Genomic DNA, 16,267 nt, shown 5'->3' with positions numbered 1-16,267 from the left:
GGATCAGAGGCTGATTTAAGGGAGGAGGGGGGCTGTTGTTGGTTAGGATCAGACTCTGGGGAAGATCAGCCACGGCTAAGACTCTGACATGAACTGAAGAAATCAGGGAGACTCTGTCAATCCTGGGTAGGGGGCCTACCCACTTAACTTCATGGCTTGATTCTATTTTCTAAGTTTCTCAGGAGTTTTAAATTGGAAACCTGTCCCTTAAGATCATTTTTAATTGTGGACTTAGTAACTTAGTGACTTTAATTCTTTAAAGGAAACAAAATGCTGACTGATTATGAGGGGTCAATTCTGCCAACCTGTAAATGCCCATCTGGTTGCTTAGCTACCAGAGTCCTTTCTTTTAAAGGTGGGGACTGAACAAATTCCTCCTGGCTGTTTTTTTTTTTTTAAGTTCAGTGGGCCTTCCAGGAACTGGAACTTTGCCCCAGAGTGAACTGGAAGAAAAGATGTCAAGCAGATTGTCTCTTTGGAGGAGTTGGAGTAAGGAACAGTGATGTCGCCAGAGCATCTCTGCTTCTTGTCTGACCTCTAGTGGTAACTGTAGAGATGTACACATAGTTTAGTGTGGGAACTGGGGCAGGGAAAAAGGGAAATGGTCTCAATGCAGTCTAGTAACTTAGGATTCCAACCCATCTGAAATTTCCCTCATTGGGTATAACAGGATAAAAGAGCAAGAGTCCAGGAGCACCTTAAAAGACTAACAACATTTGTGGCAGGGTGTGAGTCACTGCTCCCTTCTTCAGATTCACAAAAGCTCATTCCCTGCTACACATTTTGTTAGTCTTTAAGGTGCTACTGCACTCTTGCTCTTTTCCACTGCTACAGACAGACAAACACAGCTACCCATCTGGGTATAACAGGGTATGTGTCGCCTCTTCCAGGGGCACAGTCGGAGATTTTAAGCATGAAGATTTTGGGCTACTTCTCAAAGCCCCAGGCCCTTATAAACCCAAGCCAATGCTTCTGGAAACAAAAGTTGCTATATATCCAGTGAGAGGCACAAGCAGGGTGGAGCTCATGGAATGGGGCTGTCCTGTCTCCACTTCCCACTGTAATCTCCCCTGCCCCTATAACACTCCTCCTTGCCTTGGTGTCAGCTAGCTGCCATTGTATCTGATGTTACCTGCTTCCCATGCCTTGTGCTCTTCCCCCCCCCCCCCCCCGGGTTTAGATTGCTTCATTATGCTTCTCTGTGTTTTGCGGAACTGGCCAAGGTCGTGCAGCTGGTGGGGGGGAGTCGGAGCTTCGCTAAGCTTGTTATGGTTATCTACCCTGTGAACTGAACCTGTGTTGATAGTATTGGACTGTTACATTCCCATGGAATAGGCGCGCGTTTCCGAGTTCTATTCCCGCCAGCGGGAACTAGCCTCATTGGCCCAACATGCTTCAAATCCCTTTTATATGCTACACTTGTGTATTGGTAGTTATTCCTAACAATGTTCTTGTTCCTGTCTGAACCATCGCTTTGAAATAAACCTTGCTTTGATTCAAACGTGGAGTTATTTCGAATGCCTGGGGATCCAACACTTGGGGACCCTTACCAACAGCACTCAGTGGTGGACAGTGGGGAGAAACAGGAGAAATCACTCCCAGTAGCACAAAATGGCTGATGAACGCAACCACTCGTGTCCAAGAACATCAGAGTGCTTAATGAGTGAGTAGAATATAATAGGGACATTCCTTCCTGGACCAAATTCAGTTGATGCTCATGTAGCACACCCCAAAGTCCTGTTCTGGGCCACCATTTTGTTTTGGGCCATCATTTTGTTTGACTGTTACCAACTATCACTACATTTGGTACAGGGAAGGAGGGAGAAGAAATAAAGCACTTCTTTATTTGCTCCCCAAGTGACAGTAGCCCTGTCAGTTCCAAGCTCTGTCGTCTCTGGGAAAACTCTGAAGGTTCTTCCACCAGAAAAAGTGGGAGGAGACTGAAGTCAGAGACTCCCACAAGGAAAGCAACACCTCTGTCTGCCTCTGTCTATTGGGTGTTTGGTTCTGTTTCTTTCACTCCCTCCAGGGCTAATTTCCCACTCTCTGTTGCACTTCACAGGGAAAGGTAGCTACTAAGGAGCTCAGTATGAGATGACCCTTCCCCCCCCCCCCAAAAAAAATCAATCACAGGTGCCTGAGACTTACAGGAATAAACTGGAGCTTGGCAGGTGGCACCTGACCAACCGCTGGGGCACAAGCAGCTGTAGCGGTGTGTGCCATCCACACAGGTTCCACCGTTGGCACAGGGGTTGCTGGTGCAATCATTGATGTCTGTGTTGGGAAGGGAAGTGGGGAATCTCAGCAGACACAAGGGCCAATCATTTTTGGATTTCAGAATTTGGCCCCTTCAGGAGAAATGCTCCCCACTACAATTTTGGATAGTAATCAGCCCCTATACAACACCCCTCTATTCTTTTTTTGTTAACCAGGAGGTTTGAGGTTCTCCTTTCAAACATCTTTGCCAGGTTCTTCTCCCAGGCCTGCCTTCCATGCAAGTAGAAATGGAAGCTGTGAGGCGGGTTGCTGCCACCTAGCATGCCATGACCCTCAAAACATCCCCCAAACAGGCTGTCAGCACATACTTTTGCAAAAAGGCTGCTGTCCACTCCATGTGCCATTATCCAGGCATGTCCGTGTCTCAGATCCTTCCAGGAGGAAGCCAGGGTCACACAGGAAGTGCGCATCATGACCCACAAGTGTTTTCTTGCCCAGCCTCCTGCCATTCAGGGGCGCTGGCAGCAGAGTACAGCTTTCTGTGGTGGAAGAGAAGCAGAAGACAAGCCAGTTTAGAGTCCACATTCCTAATCACTACACCAAACTGGGAGAACCGGATTTGATTCCCCACTCCTCCACATGCAGCTAGTGGTGTGACCTTGGGTCAGTTACAAGTTGTTTCAGAGCTGTTCTTTCACAAACAGTTCTCGAAAGAGCTCTCTCAGCCCCACCTACCTCACAGGGTGTCTGTTGTGGGGAGGGGAAGGGAAAGGCGATTGTAAGCCACTCTGAGACTCCTTCGGGTAGTGAAGGGTGGGGTATAAATCCAGTCTCTTCTTCCTCTACAAAAAGGCCTTCTTTTGGATCCCAGTACCTAACTACCAATTGAAAGTGGCTACTATATATACTATACATGTAAAACAAGAGGGTTTTTCTCTTATGGGCTGCCCAGGCTACTATGGCCTGTGCCATTAGGCTGGAAATCTTGGGTGGAGACAGCAGAAAGGAAGAAATTTCTTGGATCTCTCTGGCATGTTTAAAGGGGAAGAACCAGCCACTGTGATCAAAAGAACTGGCCTTCTTATGGATGCTTTATCAGGTATTGCCTTTCATAGTCTCTGTGACATTCTATAGGCAAATATTTTGGATGAGAAGCAATGTTCTCTTGCAGGGCCTCCATGCTTAATTTGGAACAAATACCATTCATTCAATCAGATATTACAGAGAATCCATACCTGAGCATCAACATTCCATTCCACTATTTTCCTCTTTTGTCACATTTTTCAAGACTTAATCTGTGGCAGTTTTTAAAGACAATAAATTTCAGCTGTCATTCCAGCCTACCCAGTCTGGATTGTCAAAATATTTTTTCTCTTTTTAAAACTCTGCTTTCCCCCCTAAAAATGCATTGCATAATGTCATGATTTTGATGGTTAAAAATAAATAATGAGCAATCACTTTGGCTGCAAAAGGAAAAGGTAGTAAATAACTACCACTATCAACTGGGACTCGGAGAACAAAAATAGGTAATTAAGGACTGGCCATCTTAAGTGAATAGGAAGCAACTAATTGAGCCAGTCAAGGACATGACTGTAAAACAGATTAAAATTTAAAGGGATAGTTACAGAAAGGAACAAAGCTTGCTCATAAATGCAGCTAATATGCCAGATTTCTACAGCGAATGCAATGCTGTATGAAGTGCTGTGAGAAACCAGAGTTTTAATTCTGCTTACAGTGGATTGCAATTGATTAAGCCGTGTGCAACTGTCCTACTGTCCTAGCTTGGAAACAATGTTAGAAAACTGATTCTATTTTTACCACATGGGCAAACTTTAATGAACACTTCAATTGTTTTCAAGCACAGTGTTCCAAGTGCTGCTCACTAAGGACTTGGGGGGGGGGGAGGAAAGGGGGACTAGCTTTTGCTGCATACTTCCAATGGGGATACTCTTTCAAGGTCCCACTTTTGCAAAGGTTTGTGGGAAGAAGTCCAACTTGTCCTAGTGGTAAAGGCCCTCTTCTACTGCTAGGACTAGTTGGACTTCTGTAATAAAGAGACCTCCAGTATTTCAGGGGGGTCAACAGGATTTTGGGATGTTTCCATAAAACTGTAACACAGTTCACTACCATTATATTGGATTGGTCATATTCCTATAGGATTAGACTAACTGGCTATCTGCTTCAGCATGCAACCTGTGGCCAGTCCAACAGCTCTAGGAGCCTTGCAAGGGAGTGGATAAAGGCAATAGCATCTCCATGTTATTTTCCCCAAGCAACTGGACTTCGGATCATGGATGTTCCATTTAGCTATCACAGCTGTAACTAGTTCTTAAAGAATTTGTTTCTCTCTTTATCAGACCTAGCAGGATCCTACGTGCAGCAAGGCCCAGTGTGGTGCAGTGGTACCATTACACTTTGGGGAGAACGTGGATTCAGATCCTGACACCCACGGTGCGACAAGGGGTTAATCGCACTCGCTTAGCCTAACCTACCTTACAGGAGCAAGATTTGATTCCAGCAGCACCTTAAAGACCAACAAGGTTTCTAAGGTAGAAGCTCCCTTCATCAGATAAGACACTACTGGACTCAAATCTAACCTTCTACTGCAAATCAACATGGATAACCTCTTAAAACTACTTTACAGAGTTGTTGTGACTCGAGTATGCAAAAGGAGAAAGGCCTATGCATGCCAGCCTGAGCTTCTTGGGATACAAAAGCAAATGGCAGAGAATCTGCCACCCTCCCAGCACAACCCAATTTGCTCTGTTCCCTTCGGACCAGCCCGGTACCCTCTGGCCGTCAGCCCTTTTACCGTTGCGCTTGGCCACCTGCTTCTGGATGTTGCCTTGGAGAAGGGTCAGCTGCTTCTTGAGGTTGCGCATGTTCTGCAGCTGGGCAGCCTCGTGCGAGGACAGCAGCTTCTGCATCTGCCTGATGGTGTTGGCCACCTGCTGCTTACTCAAGCAGCCCTGGAGGAAAAGAAGTCCAGGATGGAGGAGGAAAGGAAGCTAAGGGACAGCCCACAGCCATACAAATGGCTCACAAAGACTGAAGACAACATCAATTTTTTTCTCCAGAGACACTAGACATGCATGCTCTAAGTAGGGGGGTGCTCAAATACACGCCAGTTTGGTTCATGTCCTGCTCACCAGTCACAAACTGAGCCACATTTCTTTTTGACAGATCATTTATCTGTTCGTGGACCTGTTCATACCAGTTTGGCAGAATGCTTCACTGGATTCCTTCCTAACAGTGCAGGACAGTGCATTTTCGAACAGCTTGACTGAGTTTTACTACCCCTCCTGTCCTTGCTGCTCTTCCTCTCTCCCACCTGTTTGTCTCCACCCCATTTCACCCAGCCCCACCCCTGACCTAAAGGCCCCATTATGGCCCCTCCCGCCTGCATTTCAGGGTCTCTCAGCCCAACCCTCACCATCTTACCTGAGTGCTGCTCCAGGGCAGGTGTAGGATGCCCAGGGCCACCAGGGCCAGTACTCTGGGGAGCATTTTGTGCTCTGGGCAGGAAGGTGGGAAATGGTTTCTCTGCACAACTTTCCTCCAACAGCTTTGCTCAGGAAAGGGAGAAAAAGTGAGAGGCAATTACAGCAAGAGAGCAGTCCAAGTCAAGGTGGGGAATTACAACCCTCTCCAGACTACCAAGATCAGTTCCCCTGGAGAAAAGCACTTGGGACTCTTTAGCTTGGAGAAATGGCGGCTGAGGGGTGACATGATTGAGGTTTACAAGATTATGCATGGGAAAGAGCAGATAGAGAAAGAAGTACTTTTCTGCCTTTCTCACAATACAAGAACTCGTGGCCACGCAATGAAAATGAAATTGCTGAGTGGTCGGGTTAGAACGGATAAAAGGAAGTACTTCTTCACCCAAAGAGTGATTAACACTTGGAATTCACTGCCACAGGAAGTGGTGGCGGCTACAAGCATGGACAGCTTCAAGAGGGAATTAGATAAGCATATGGAGCAGAGGTCCATCAGTGGCTATTAGCCACAAGGTATAGATAGGGACTCTGGGGCAAGTGATGCTCTGTCTTCTTGGTGCTTGGGGGGGGGTCAACAGTGGGAGGGCTTCTAGTGTCCTGGCCCCACTGGTGGACCTCCTGATGGCACTTGGTATTTTTGGCCACTGTGTAACAAGAGTGTTGGACTGGATGGGCCATTGGCCTGATCCAACACTGGCTTATCTTATGTTCTTATAAATGGCTGCTTTGGAGGGTGGACTCCATGACATTATACCACCCACCCTCCCCGGGCTCCACCCCCAAATTTCCAAGAATTTCCCACCCTACTATTGGCAACCCCAGGCAGAGGGGACAAGCCTACTCCACACAATTGGTAGCCCTAAATCTTCCCTTACTACTTGTGGCAGAGACACCCCTTCCCACATGGCACATCTACCCCTGGGGTTGCCAACAGTTTCTTTAATATGAGCTACTTTCTGCGTAATTTATTGATTTTTAAAATATATTTATTTGCCCCGTTTCCAGAACATCCAAGGCAGCTAACAAAATATAAACATGCACAAATAGTATTTAATTATATGAATTAAAATATATCAAGTTAAAACTGTGACAAAGTCACTTCCAGCTGCGAGAGGCTCATATTAGTTACTTCTGTTCAAGTATCCCAAACGAATCCCCTCTCTGCCCCAGCCATATTATCAAGTTTTGTTTTGTCCTAGAAACACAAAATGAACCAGGATAAGCTCCGGAAATGAAGGTATCGGCTAAGTAGCATTTGGGGGGGGGGGATCCTATGAAATAATACAAACCCAAGAGCAGATCCTTTTGTGATCTTTTCCTGGGTCTTTTAAGGGATGCCCAAGCTTCTCTGTAGCAGCTGGAAAGCTTCGGGGAGCTCATGAGTGACCTGTTAGAAATCTGTGCTCTACACTCTACAAGAGTGTTGCCAACTGATCAAGAAATGAAGTGCCACATCCTGTCCCTGCACGTCAGCAGCAGCTTGGTGTGCTGAGATCATTGGGTGATTTTTCCTCCCTGGGCAGAGATGGGCACGATCATCTGCTTTTGTCAAAAGCTCAAGCTGATGTTACAAAGGCATCCTGAGGGCAGAAGCCTGAAAAGTTGACCGCCCTGCCGCAAGCCTGAATCAGTGTTTTATAACAAGTTCAGCAGCAAGGGAGTTTGGGGTGGCTGCTGAGAGTTCTCCCTCCTCTCTCACCAATGACAATTTCCATGTTTTCTTGGAGGCAGGAGAAAGGGGCCCATAACAAGTTCAGCAGCAAGGGAGTTTGGGGTGGGTGCTGAGAGTTCTCCCTCCCCTCTCCTCAATGACAATTTCCACGTTTTCTTGGAGGCAGGAGAAAGGGGCCTGAGAAAACAGCCTTCTTCAGTGGAATTCAACCAGAGTCCCAGTGACCAGTGTTCCCTCTAAGCTGAGTTAGTGAGAGCTAGCTCACAGTTTTTAAGCCTCCGGCTCACACATTTTTGTCTTTGCTCTGGAAGGATGGCTCCAGAGCAAACTAATTGATGCAGTAGCCAGATCCCTCGCTCACAAGTTTCATGCCAGTCGTTCACAAAGTAGAATTTTTGCTCACAAGACTCCAGAGCTTAGAGGGAACATTGCCAGTGACACCTTAAAAACTAACATTTATACCAGAGCTCACTTTGGGTTCTGGTGCCCCCCCCCACTCCAAGTAGGGATGCCACCCTCCAGGTGGGATGTGGGGGGGATCCCCCGGAATTACAGCTCATCTCCAGACTACACAGATCAGGTCCCCTGGAGATAAGGACTGCTTTGAAGAGTGAACTGTGTGGCACTGGACCCCACTGGACCTCCCTGTCCTCCCCAGGCTCCATAAATCCGCAAATCTCCAGGAATTTCCCAGCCTGGATGGATCTTCAAGCCACCATGCCCTTCCCCCACCGGTGGCTGAGGGCGACCTGGCAACCCTAACTCCAAAGGTGCTGCAGCTTTGGAAATGTTTCAGAGGGCGCTGCAATTTCAGTCCGGCTCCCGTTTGAGAGAGGGTGGGTGGTGGGCTCTGTAGGTCCCACCAGCTATCCTGGAGACTTTGCTTTGCTCCCTGCAGGGCTGGGACCCTTAGAAGCAGCATGCGGGGGGGGGGGATGCTGGCTGCCTTGGCTTGCAGGGAGGGGGAGACCCAGCGTTGTCCCCTTCCCTCCTGGCGACCAGTGTTCCCTCTAAGCGGAGTTAGTGTGAGCGAGCGCACAGTTTTTTAACCTCCAGCTCACACATTTTTGGCTTAGCTCAGGAAGGAGGGCTCCAGAGCAAACTATTTTATGCAGTAGTCAAATCGCTCGCTCTCAACTTTCATGCCAGTAGTTCCCAAAGTAGAATTTTTGCTCACAAGACTCCGCAGCTCAGACGGAGCATTGCTGGCGACCCCGCCACCCAACGCAGAACAGAAGCCGAGTGCACCGACCTGGTTGGCGAGGGGCTTCTCTGGCGCACCACGGAGGGAAGGCTGGCCTGCCTCTCGCTCGCTCGCTCGCTGGCTCTCCCTCTCTCTCGCTGGCTGCCAGGGGGAGAGGGCAGGGCAGGCCTGCGAGGCGGCCCCCTCCCCTCCCCCGCCCGGCTGCCTTGCCGGGGATTTTTATCCTTCCAGAATGTGAGTGTTTGTTGTTTTTCCCCCTGGCCGAGGCGGAGCGAGAGCGGCGCGGCCAGTGGCAGGAAACGTTTGCCTTGGCACCGGCGCTGAGCGGGCACGCCGCAGCAGGCCTCCCCCTGGCCCGGCTTGCGCTCCAGCTGCAGGCAGAAGCCGCTCGCAAGGACTGCCACGTGCCCGGCAGATGCCAGGAGAGGCCTCTCCGGAGGACGGGCCGTGAGCGCTGCGCAGGAGGGACCTCCTCCTTCATGTTTCCCACACACGGATTCATGGAGCTTCCTTATACCGAGTCGGGTTATTTGGTCTGTCAAGGTCAGTATTGTCTACTCTGACTGGCAGCAGCTCTCCAGGTTCTTCTGAGACAGAGATCTGTTACGTGATCTTTTAAACGGGGGGTGGCAGAGATAGGGCCTGAGAGATTGTGCATGCAAAACAGATGCTCTGCGGCTGAACTGTGGCCCCTTATTTAAGGTACTACTGAGTCAGACGATTGGTGTATCAACTCCAGTATTGTCTACTCATATGAGTAGAGGCTCTCCAAGGTCTTGGGCTGCAGCCTTTCATATCAGCCCCTACCTGGTCCTTTTAAATGGAGATGCTGGGGATCGAACCTGGAACCCTCTGCATGCTCTGCCACTGAGCCACACACCCTTCCTGATAGCACCTATGCATTCCAGTTAGCACTAAAGCATCAGGCCAGGAGTGGGGGACCCTACCATGCAAAGAGCCATTTCACCATAGCCTTGGTGTGAACACTCAACAGAAAGCTGCAGCCACTTAGGGGTTCCCTGGAGATTTCCCCCGTTTTGTTATGCAGAGGGTTGAATGAGAAGTTCCAAAGCAAAATTGAAACCTGCAACTCACCCCCACTGATGAAATGTAGCCATCAGTAAGTTTTGCCAGCAGGGTGAAAAACAGTTCCTTGGGACTGTTTCCAGTCAGGAAAACAGTGCAGGGGGTTGGGGGAGTAGAAGTCACCTCTTCTTTAATGCTTACGGTTGCCAACTCTGGGTTGGGAAATACCTGAAGATTTGGAGGGTGGAGCCTGCAGAGGCCAGTGCTTAGGGTCGGGATGGACTTTATTGGGGTATAATGCCATACAGTCCACCTTCCAAAGCAGCCATTATCTCCAAGTGAACTGATCTCTGTTGCCTGAAGATTAGTAGAAATTCCTGGAGAACTTCAGGCCCCACCTGGAGGTTGGCAACCACATGCATGCTGTAGTTTCCCTCTTACTGGGAATTCAATTCCCAGCATGGAACTCCAAAGGCATATCTGTTGACAATCCACAGGTCCATCACAGGGACTTAATAATGTAAGGATTGCCACCCCCCCGGGAGTCTCCAAACAGGGACTAGGAGGAGACATACCATTAGGACATACAGTTAGTAGCATGTGGAAATGTGCTTCTCTGGAATATCCCAAACCCCCATCTCCTAAGGGTGGACTGTCCCAGAAAGCAGAAGTGTTACAGAACTTGCAGGATCAGAGCCTGGCTGCGACCCAGCTCAGCACAGCCCTGTGGAATGTGGGGCGGCCCATCGAAGGCTTCCCTTCCCTTCCGCTCCTCTGGTTGGGGAGAAACCACAGCTAGAATGCTGAACTGTGTACTTGGGAACACCCGACCAGAAATATCTTGTGAAATTATAAGGAGCTAGAGAAGTGCAGAGTAAATAGGCACCTTCCAAGACGGGAGAGGAGGATCTAAATCTGCTTAAGAGATGGTCATTCCCCACCCACACACACACACACTAGGATCTTTTACATACAAGAATGGGTCAGTGCAGAGACGGTAAGTCCGAAGGACTCCGCTACCAGTTGGAAAGTCACTGGTTCACATTTCCATGCTCAGCTTCAGACCCCTTCCCCCCACCATTAAATATGAAGATGGTAATCCCGTCCTTCCTAACAGGGTTGGTGTCAGGATTACTATGTGTAATTCACACACTGAAGAATAGAGATGAGTTGGCTGTGGGGGTCCCCGTGCTGTGCAGTGGGGCAAAGTCCTCCTGTTTGCTGGGTGGTGACAACAGAAGGACTTTGCATCACACGTATGACGGGAGTTTGAGACCAAAGCCGGCAGGCAGAAGCCATTTGAGCCTCTCCCCACAGCTGTTTTCACATCTGCAGAGGACCCCATGGAGCAGCTATTGGCTCCATTGTAGAAATCACGTTACTTACATGGCTACACGTAAGTTTCACACTGGAGCCCATACCCGCTCCTTGGTGCCATTTGAAGATGCAGAAACCGCACCAGGGTGTGAGCGTGTGTTATACTTCTCCCTGCCTGCTGTGGTCACAAATGGAAAAGAGCCTCTGTGCTTCTGGGAGGCACAATGCACCCATCACACGTGTGATGCAAAGTGCTTCTGTTGTTCTCCTGCGAACATGGGCCCTGTTACACGGGGTGCAGACCCCCAGAGCTGACTTGTACATTCTGTAATGTGTGAATTACACATAGTAATCTTTACAGTGATCCTGTAAGAAAGGACAGAATTACCATGTGGACATTGAAATGTGTAAATGTGAGCCTCAGATGTGAGTTGCAGGTTCTTCTCTATTCCTGCAAACACTGTGCCAGATTCAGATTGTAACACACATGATGAAGGGCCTTCAGCCTTCGCTCTTGTGCCATTTCCCTGACCTGAAAGGGACCAGGGAGACACACACACACACTATTTGGCCTCCTGGGGATAGATTGCTCCTCTTTCACAGACTAGGAAGTAGTGATGTTGTGGCTTCTCCAGTGCCCTGCTAAATGGCCCTAGGAGCCTGACTCGTCTGCAGAGCTGGCATTGGACTTAATTGGATGCTTTAGGGTTGCCAATCTCCAGGTGGCACCTGGAGATCTACCTCTATTACAGTTGGTCTCCAGACAACCAAGATCAGTTCCCCTGGAGAACTGATATGGCAAAGGGTGATTGTTGAAATGAACATATTTGCATGAGCTACTTCACCTTTTTAAAAAAGTTGGTCTTCCAGGTCAAGGTGTAGCAAGACAGACTAGACTGGCAGGTGACCCATTTTCAGTCTGAACAGCCCTGGACTATGTAGAGAGTCAAAAAGCATTGAAATGTATGTGTGTTGGAATTGTGCCTGCTGGCTTTGCCCCAAGCTTCATTTATCTATTTAAAATATTTATGCCTCACCTTATCGCCTCAGCCTCAAGGCAGCCAACACATCGAAAATCTGCCTGGGAATAAAAACATTATAAGTGTCCCGCAAGAACCCACAAATAAAAGGCAGAATTCAATATAATACACAAAAGATATCCACATTAAAAGGCAGCCTTTTTACTCTCTGCCAGATGCCCTCATGCATATGAGGTCCTCTTTGGGGATGGCATGTATTCCTCACAGGCATATGCTCTATATAGTGTGTGTATGTGTGTGTCTTTACATGTTTCCCCCCTGCAAATTACATGCTTGGATCCTGTGCGTGTTGGGCTAAATGCATGGAGAACCCTGTGCAGATGGGACCTCAAACTAGTGGACTTTAGGGGAGGAACCAGCAGGTAGGATCCCAGCTTCCCCACCATGTTGTCAGACTCCCATTGCATCAACGAAGCACACACTTGTAGAAAAGGTTTTGCTTTTATTTGAAGCAATAGGTGCATAACAGGATCACTGTTCAGAATGAGGCATAAGCATGGATCCCAATAGATTATAGTTAATTCAAAAAGCTGAGGCCCAATTGCGGGACTTCCCGTGTGCGCCATTGAGCCTGGGAAGCAACGCTCCTACTTAATCATAACATACTGCTTCTCATGGATAACGCCATGAGATCCCCAAACTACTACTCGCCAGCAACCACCTGTGGCCTTGAGAGATACGGACGTTCCTGCGACTAGGCAATTAAGCGTATAAGCAGGCATACATGGGAAAGTGAAAGCAAACAAGCGCATATCCAAAGAATAAGGACACATATGAATACACCCAGAGCATAGTGAAACATAAGAGCATACACAGAGTACAGGGAAACACATTGGCAGCTTGCTGACACATGTGCCCGGTTCTACACAATGTTGGAATACCTGCACAAGGTATGCAAGTTCAGAAACTGAGTTCACACTGCTGGCAAGGAACCCTTGGGGAAGCTGAGTTCACATGGCAGGCGAGGAACCCTTGGGGCCTGCCCATGAAGGGCTGCGTCTGTTTTCATCCTGGCTCCTGAGTGGTGGCAGCCTAACACCAAAGCTTAGTCTTGGGAGAGGCCTGAGGGATCAGCCCATCCTAGTCCCATTCCAGAATTGCTTTGGCAGTGGATGGGCTCACCAGGAGAGGCATCCGTCCTTGATGTTTTTGCCAAGTGGGTATGTGAGGTTTGTACACGGAGTTCATTTGCAAAATAAGTAGCCCATTCACAGAAGGGTCTTCAGTGTTCTTGGCAAAATCTCCCAGCATATCAATTGCGTTTTCTGCAGCCAGTGTCCATCTCTTTATCTCCCAAGCCTGACACGGTTTAAAGGAGCATGGGTGGGGGGTGGGGAGTCAGAAAATTGTGGGTGATGACAAGACATAATATTTTAAGGGATTTGGAAGCAGGATTCAGGTTTTTTCCCTGTCGTGAAAGCACATGCATGTATATTTTAATGTCTCGGAGCAAGATTCAGGGGGGGAAAGAAAGCTTTCAGCAATTTTCAAAGTGTTGGAGGAGAGCTGGTTGTGATACAGATCTTATTGGCTAGTGTTTATGCTGTTACCAACACCCTTTCCCAAATCCTTGGAGAGTGGTAGTGGCAGCTTGCCTGATAGCTGACATATATGCTTATGCTGCTAAGTATGTACGTAAAAATAAATTGACAAACCAGGTTCACACTGCAAGTGAAAAACTATGACTAAGAATGTGATGCTTGTTTTCACCTTAAATTGTGCCCAGACTTTCAGCCTCCAGCAGCTTCTGCTTAGTTGGAAAGCAAAGCCCCGTATTTTCAAATGCAAGCACAACCCAAATTCTGTTTTCACATCCCTAGACCATAGCTCTCTGACTTTCAGGAGCTGGAAAAACCTTATAAATGAAAGTTTTGAAGGGTGTAGTAGGCGATACAGAGTAGCCAGTGTTCATTAACTGGCTGTCTTACATTAGCTGTCTTTTTTCACAAGGTTCGTATTCAGCTTCTCAGCAAAAGTAAATAGTTTTCTATGAAACAGCAAGCCTGTAGCATTTGTCCTAGAAAAGAAAGGAGGTTCAGGTGGGGATATTTGAGGAATGTTGAAACTGGGCCTGTACCAGGTAGGCTTCCTGCACAAAATAATTAAAGTTTGGAAGGTGTGCATCATGAAGCGTCAGAGATTACGAGGGGTTGAAAAATGAGGGGGAGGGAATGCTGATGCTACCAGAACACTGGTGGCTCTCTCCCGACGTTTCATGTAGCTTGATGAATTGGCTCTACAATCTGAAGCAGAGTCACACCTTTTTAAGTGCATTAAAACCAATAGACTTTTCACACATGTTGGATTATGCGCTTTCAATGCACTTTGGCAATCAGTTCAGTTCAGTTCAGTTATAAAAATACTTTAAAAGAGGATTACTATAAAAAAGAAATATACACATAAAACCATATAGAACCATACATATAGAGCTGAGCATTTTACCGACTACATAATATTGCATACTGTTGCATAAAACAATTACTCATTTGGTAGTTTTCCTAGCATAACTTTATCGCTGATTGTAAAAACATGGCTACGTTCATTGATATTTCTGGAACAGAGTCATTTAGAAGACAGTGCACGTTTAAAGCATCAGGAAGGTTTGTCATGTTGGCTAAGATAGGATTTAAATATCTAGAACGTATATCCACATAAAATTGACAATGCAAACAAATATGTGAAACAGTCTCAATACATCCAGAGTTGCAATGGCAAAGTCTATCCACATATACTATGTTATTGTACCTCCCATGCAAGATTGCTGATGGTATTACATTGAATCTTGCTAGAGAAAAGGATCTACACTGTTGGAGTGTTTGTATACCAGATAGGTATGGGGCCATTCGAACTACTGTGAGGGGCATCTCAAAGTTCAGGGGGGAATAAGATTTGCTGGCTAAGCTGGAAAGCCTTTGTGTTTCAATATCAAGGACTTTGCGTTTAATTATCTGAAAAGTGTCCATAAAAAGGAGCATAAACAGTGAGTCCAATGGGGATACCCATGGCAGTTATTTTATTCTCAATGTATGATAGCCAGTTAGACATGTTTGACTCTGTGAGCATTTGTTGATTAAGGCTCCCTTGGTCTACATTGTAATGTAGATGCAGCCAATATTTTACTGTCATAAGCCATGCACCAGATTCCACAGAATTTAACCTAGTTTCTAAACATAGGGCTGCATAAGGTACACAGCACGGCATTCCCATGATCTTTCAGAAAAATTTAGATTGAACATGTTCAGTGGTGCCATTAAGTGTGCTTATCCATACTGGAATACCATACATGAGTTGGGGAATTACTTTGGCCTTGCAGACTTTTAATGCAGCTGGCATGAATTGATTGCCTCTGGTGTAGAAGAACCAGGAAATGGTGGAAGCATTGATGTTGGCCTTATTTATTGCTGAGTTACATTGCACAGACCAAGATGCATTGTACTGGAAGTGCAAACCCAAGTATCTAATTTTTTTGACTTGTTCAATTGGTTTGCCTCCAATTGTCCATTTGGATAATTTCCAAGTTTTTGGGAAAGACAATTATTTTTGATTTTACATGATTTAGAAGTAATTTATTTGTTATAAAATATGAAAGGCATCTATTTAGTGAACACTTTAAACCAACTTTGGAGCAGGATAGTAGTACCATGTCATCTGCATATAATAGCAGAGGGACATGGAGAAAACCCAATTTAGGAGCATGGCAACCAACAGCTTCAAGGTAAGGGGAGAGATAATTAAGGAACAGGTTGAATAGAAAGGGTGCTAATATACAGCCTTGTTTGACTCCTTTATTGAACGGGATTTTTGAAGTTAATTTCCCTGACAGTGAACATTTAATTTGGCATTTTGTTGAAGTATCTAGCTTTTTTATAAGGTTAAGGAGTCTCTTATCTATATTTAGTTGTTGCAGCTTGGCCCAGAGGAGTTCCCTGTCGATTTAATCGAATGCCCCTTTAAGATCTATGAAGGCAGCGTATAATTTTACATTGCTTCTTTTTACATACTTGTTAATCAAGTGCTCTAATACAATGCAATGGTCTAAAGTAGTTTTCCCTTTACAGAATCCCAGCTGTTCCGGGCCTAGGACTCTCTGTTCTGTCATCCATATGGTAAGCTTGGATAGTAAATGTTTGGCATACAGTTTTCCCATTACGGAGAGCAGGCTGATTGGTCTATAGTTGGACGGAATTGAACAATCACCTTTTTAGTAGATTGGGACCACGATTGCATTTAACCATGCATCAGCGATAAGGTCAGATTTATCAGTCATTGTAAAAAAAGATGCAAGGGGAGCAGC

The 16,267-nt window shown here is 46.8% G+C and overlaps 1 protein-coding gene across 1 annotated transcript in view; it reads right to left on the bottom strand.

The window, feature by feature from the left end:
- LOC107126189 (fibulin-7-like) overlaps positions 1-8,727 on the bottom strand; it is a 20,040-nt gene extending 11,313 nt beyond the window's left edge. The window contains exons 1-5 of the mRNA XM_015429716.1: positions 8,639-8,727; positions 5,659-5,782; positions 5,030-5,186; positions 2,586-2,756; positions 2,149-2,274 (exon numbers count right to left, since the gene is read on the bottom strand). Of these exons, the coding sequence (XP_015285202.1) occupies positions 2,149-2,274; positions 2,586-2,756; positions 5,030-5,186; positions 5,659-5,724 (520 nt within the window). The 5' untranslated portion in view covers positions 5,725-5,782; positions 8,639-8,727. The remainder of the gene's footprint in view (positions 1-2,148; positions 2,275-2,585; positions 2,757-5,029; positions 5,187-5,658; positions 5,783-8,638) is intronic.
- Between the last annotated feature and the right edge of the window lie 7,540 nt (positions 8,728-16,267).

The sequence above is a fragment of the Gekko japonicus genome, unplaced genomic scaffold (genome assembly GCF_001447785.1).
Source record: "Gekko japonicus isolate JY-2015 unplaced genomic scaffold, Gekko_japonicus_V1.1 scaffold815, whole genome shotgun sequence".
Lineage (NCBI taxonomy): Eukaryota > Metazoa > Chordata > Lepidosauria > Squamata > Gekkonidae > Gekko > Gekko japonicus.
The sequence above is the reverse complement of the archived record's forward strand: the minus strand, read 5'-3'. Positions and strand labels throughout refer to the sequence as shown.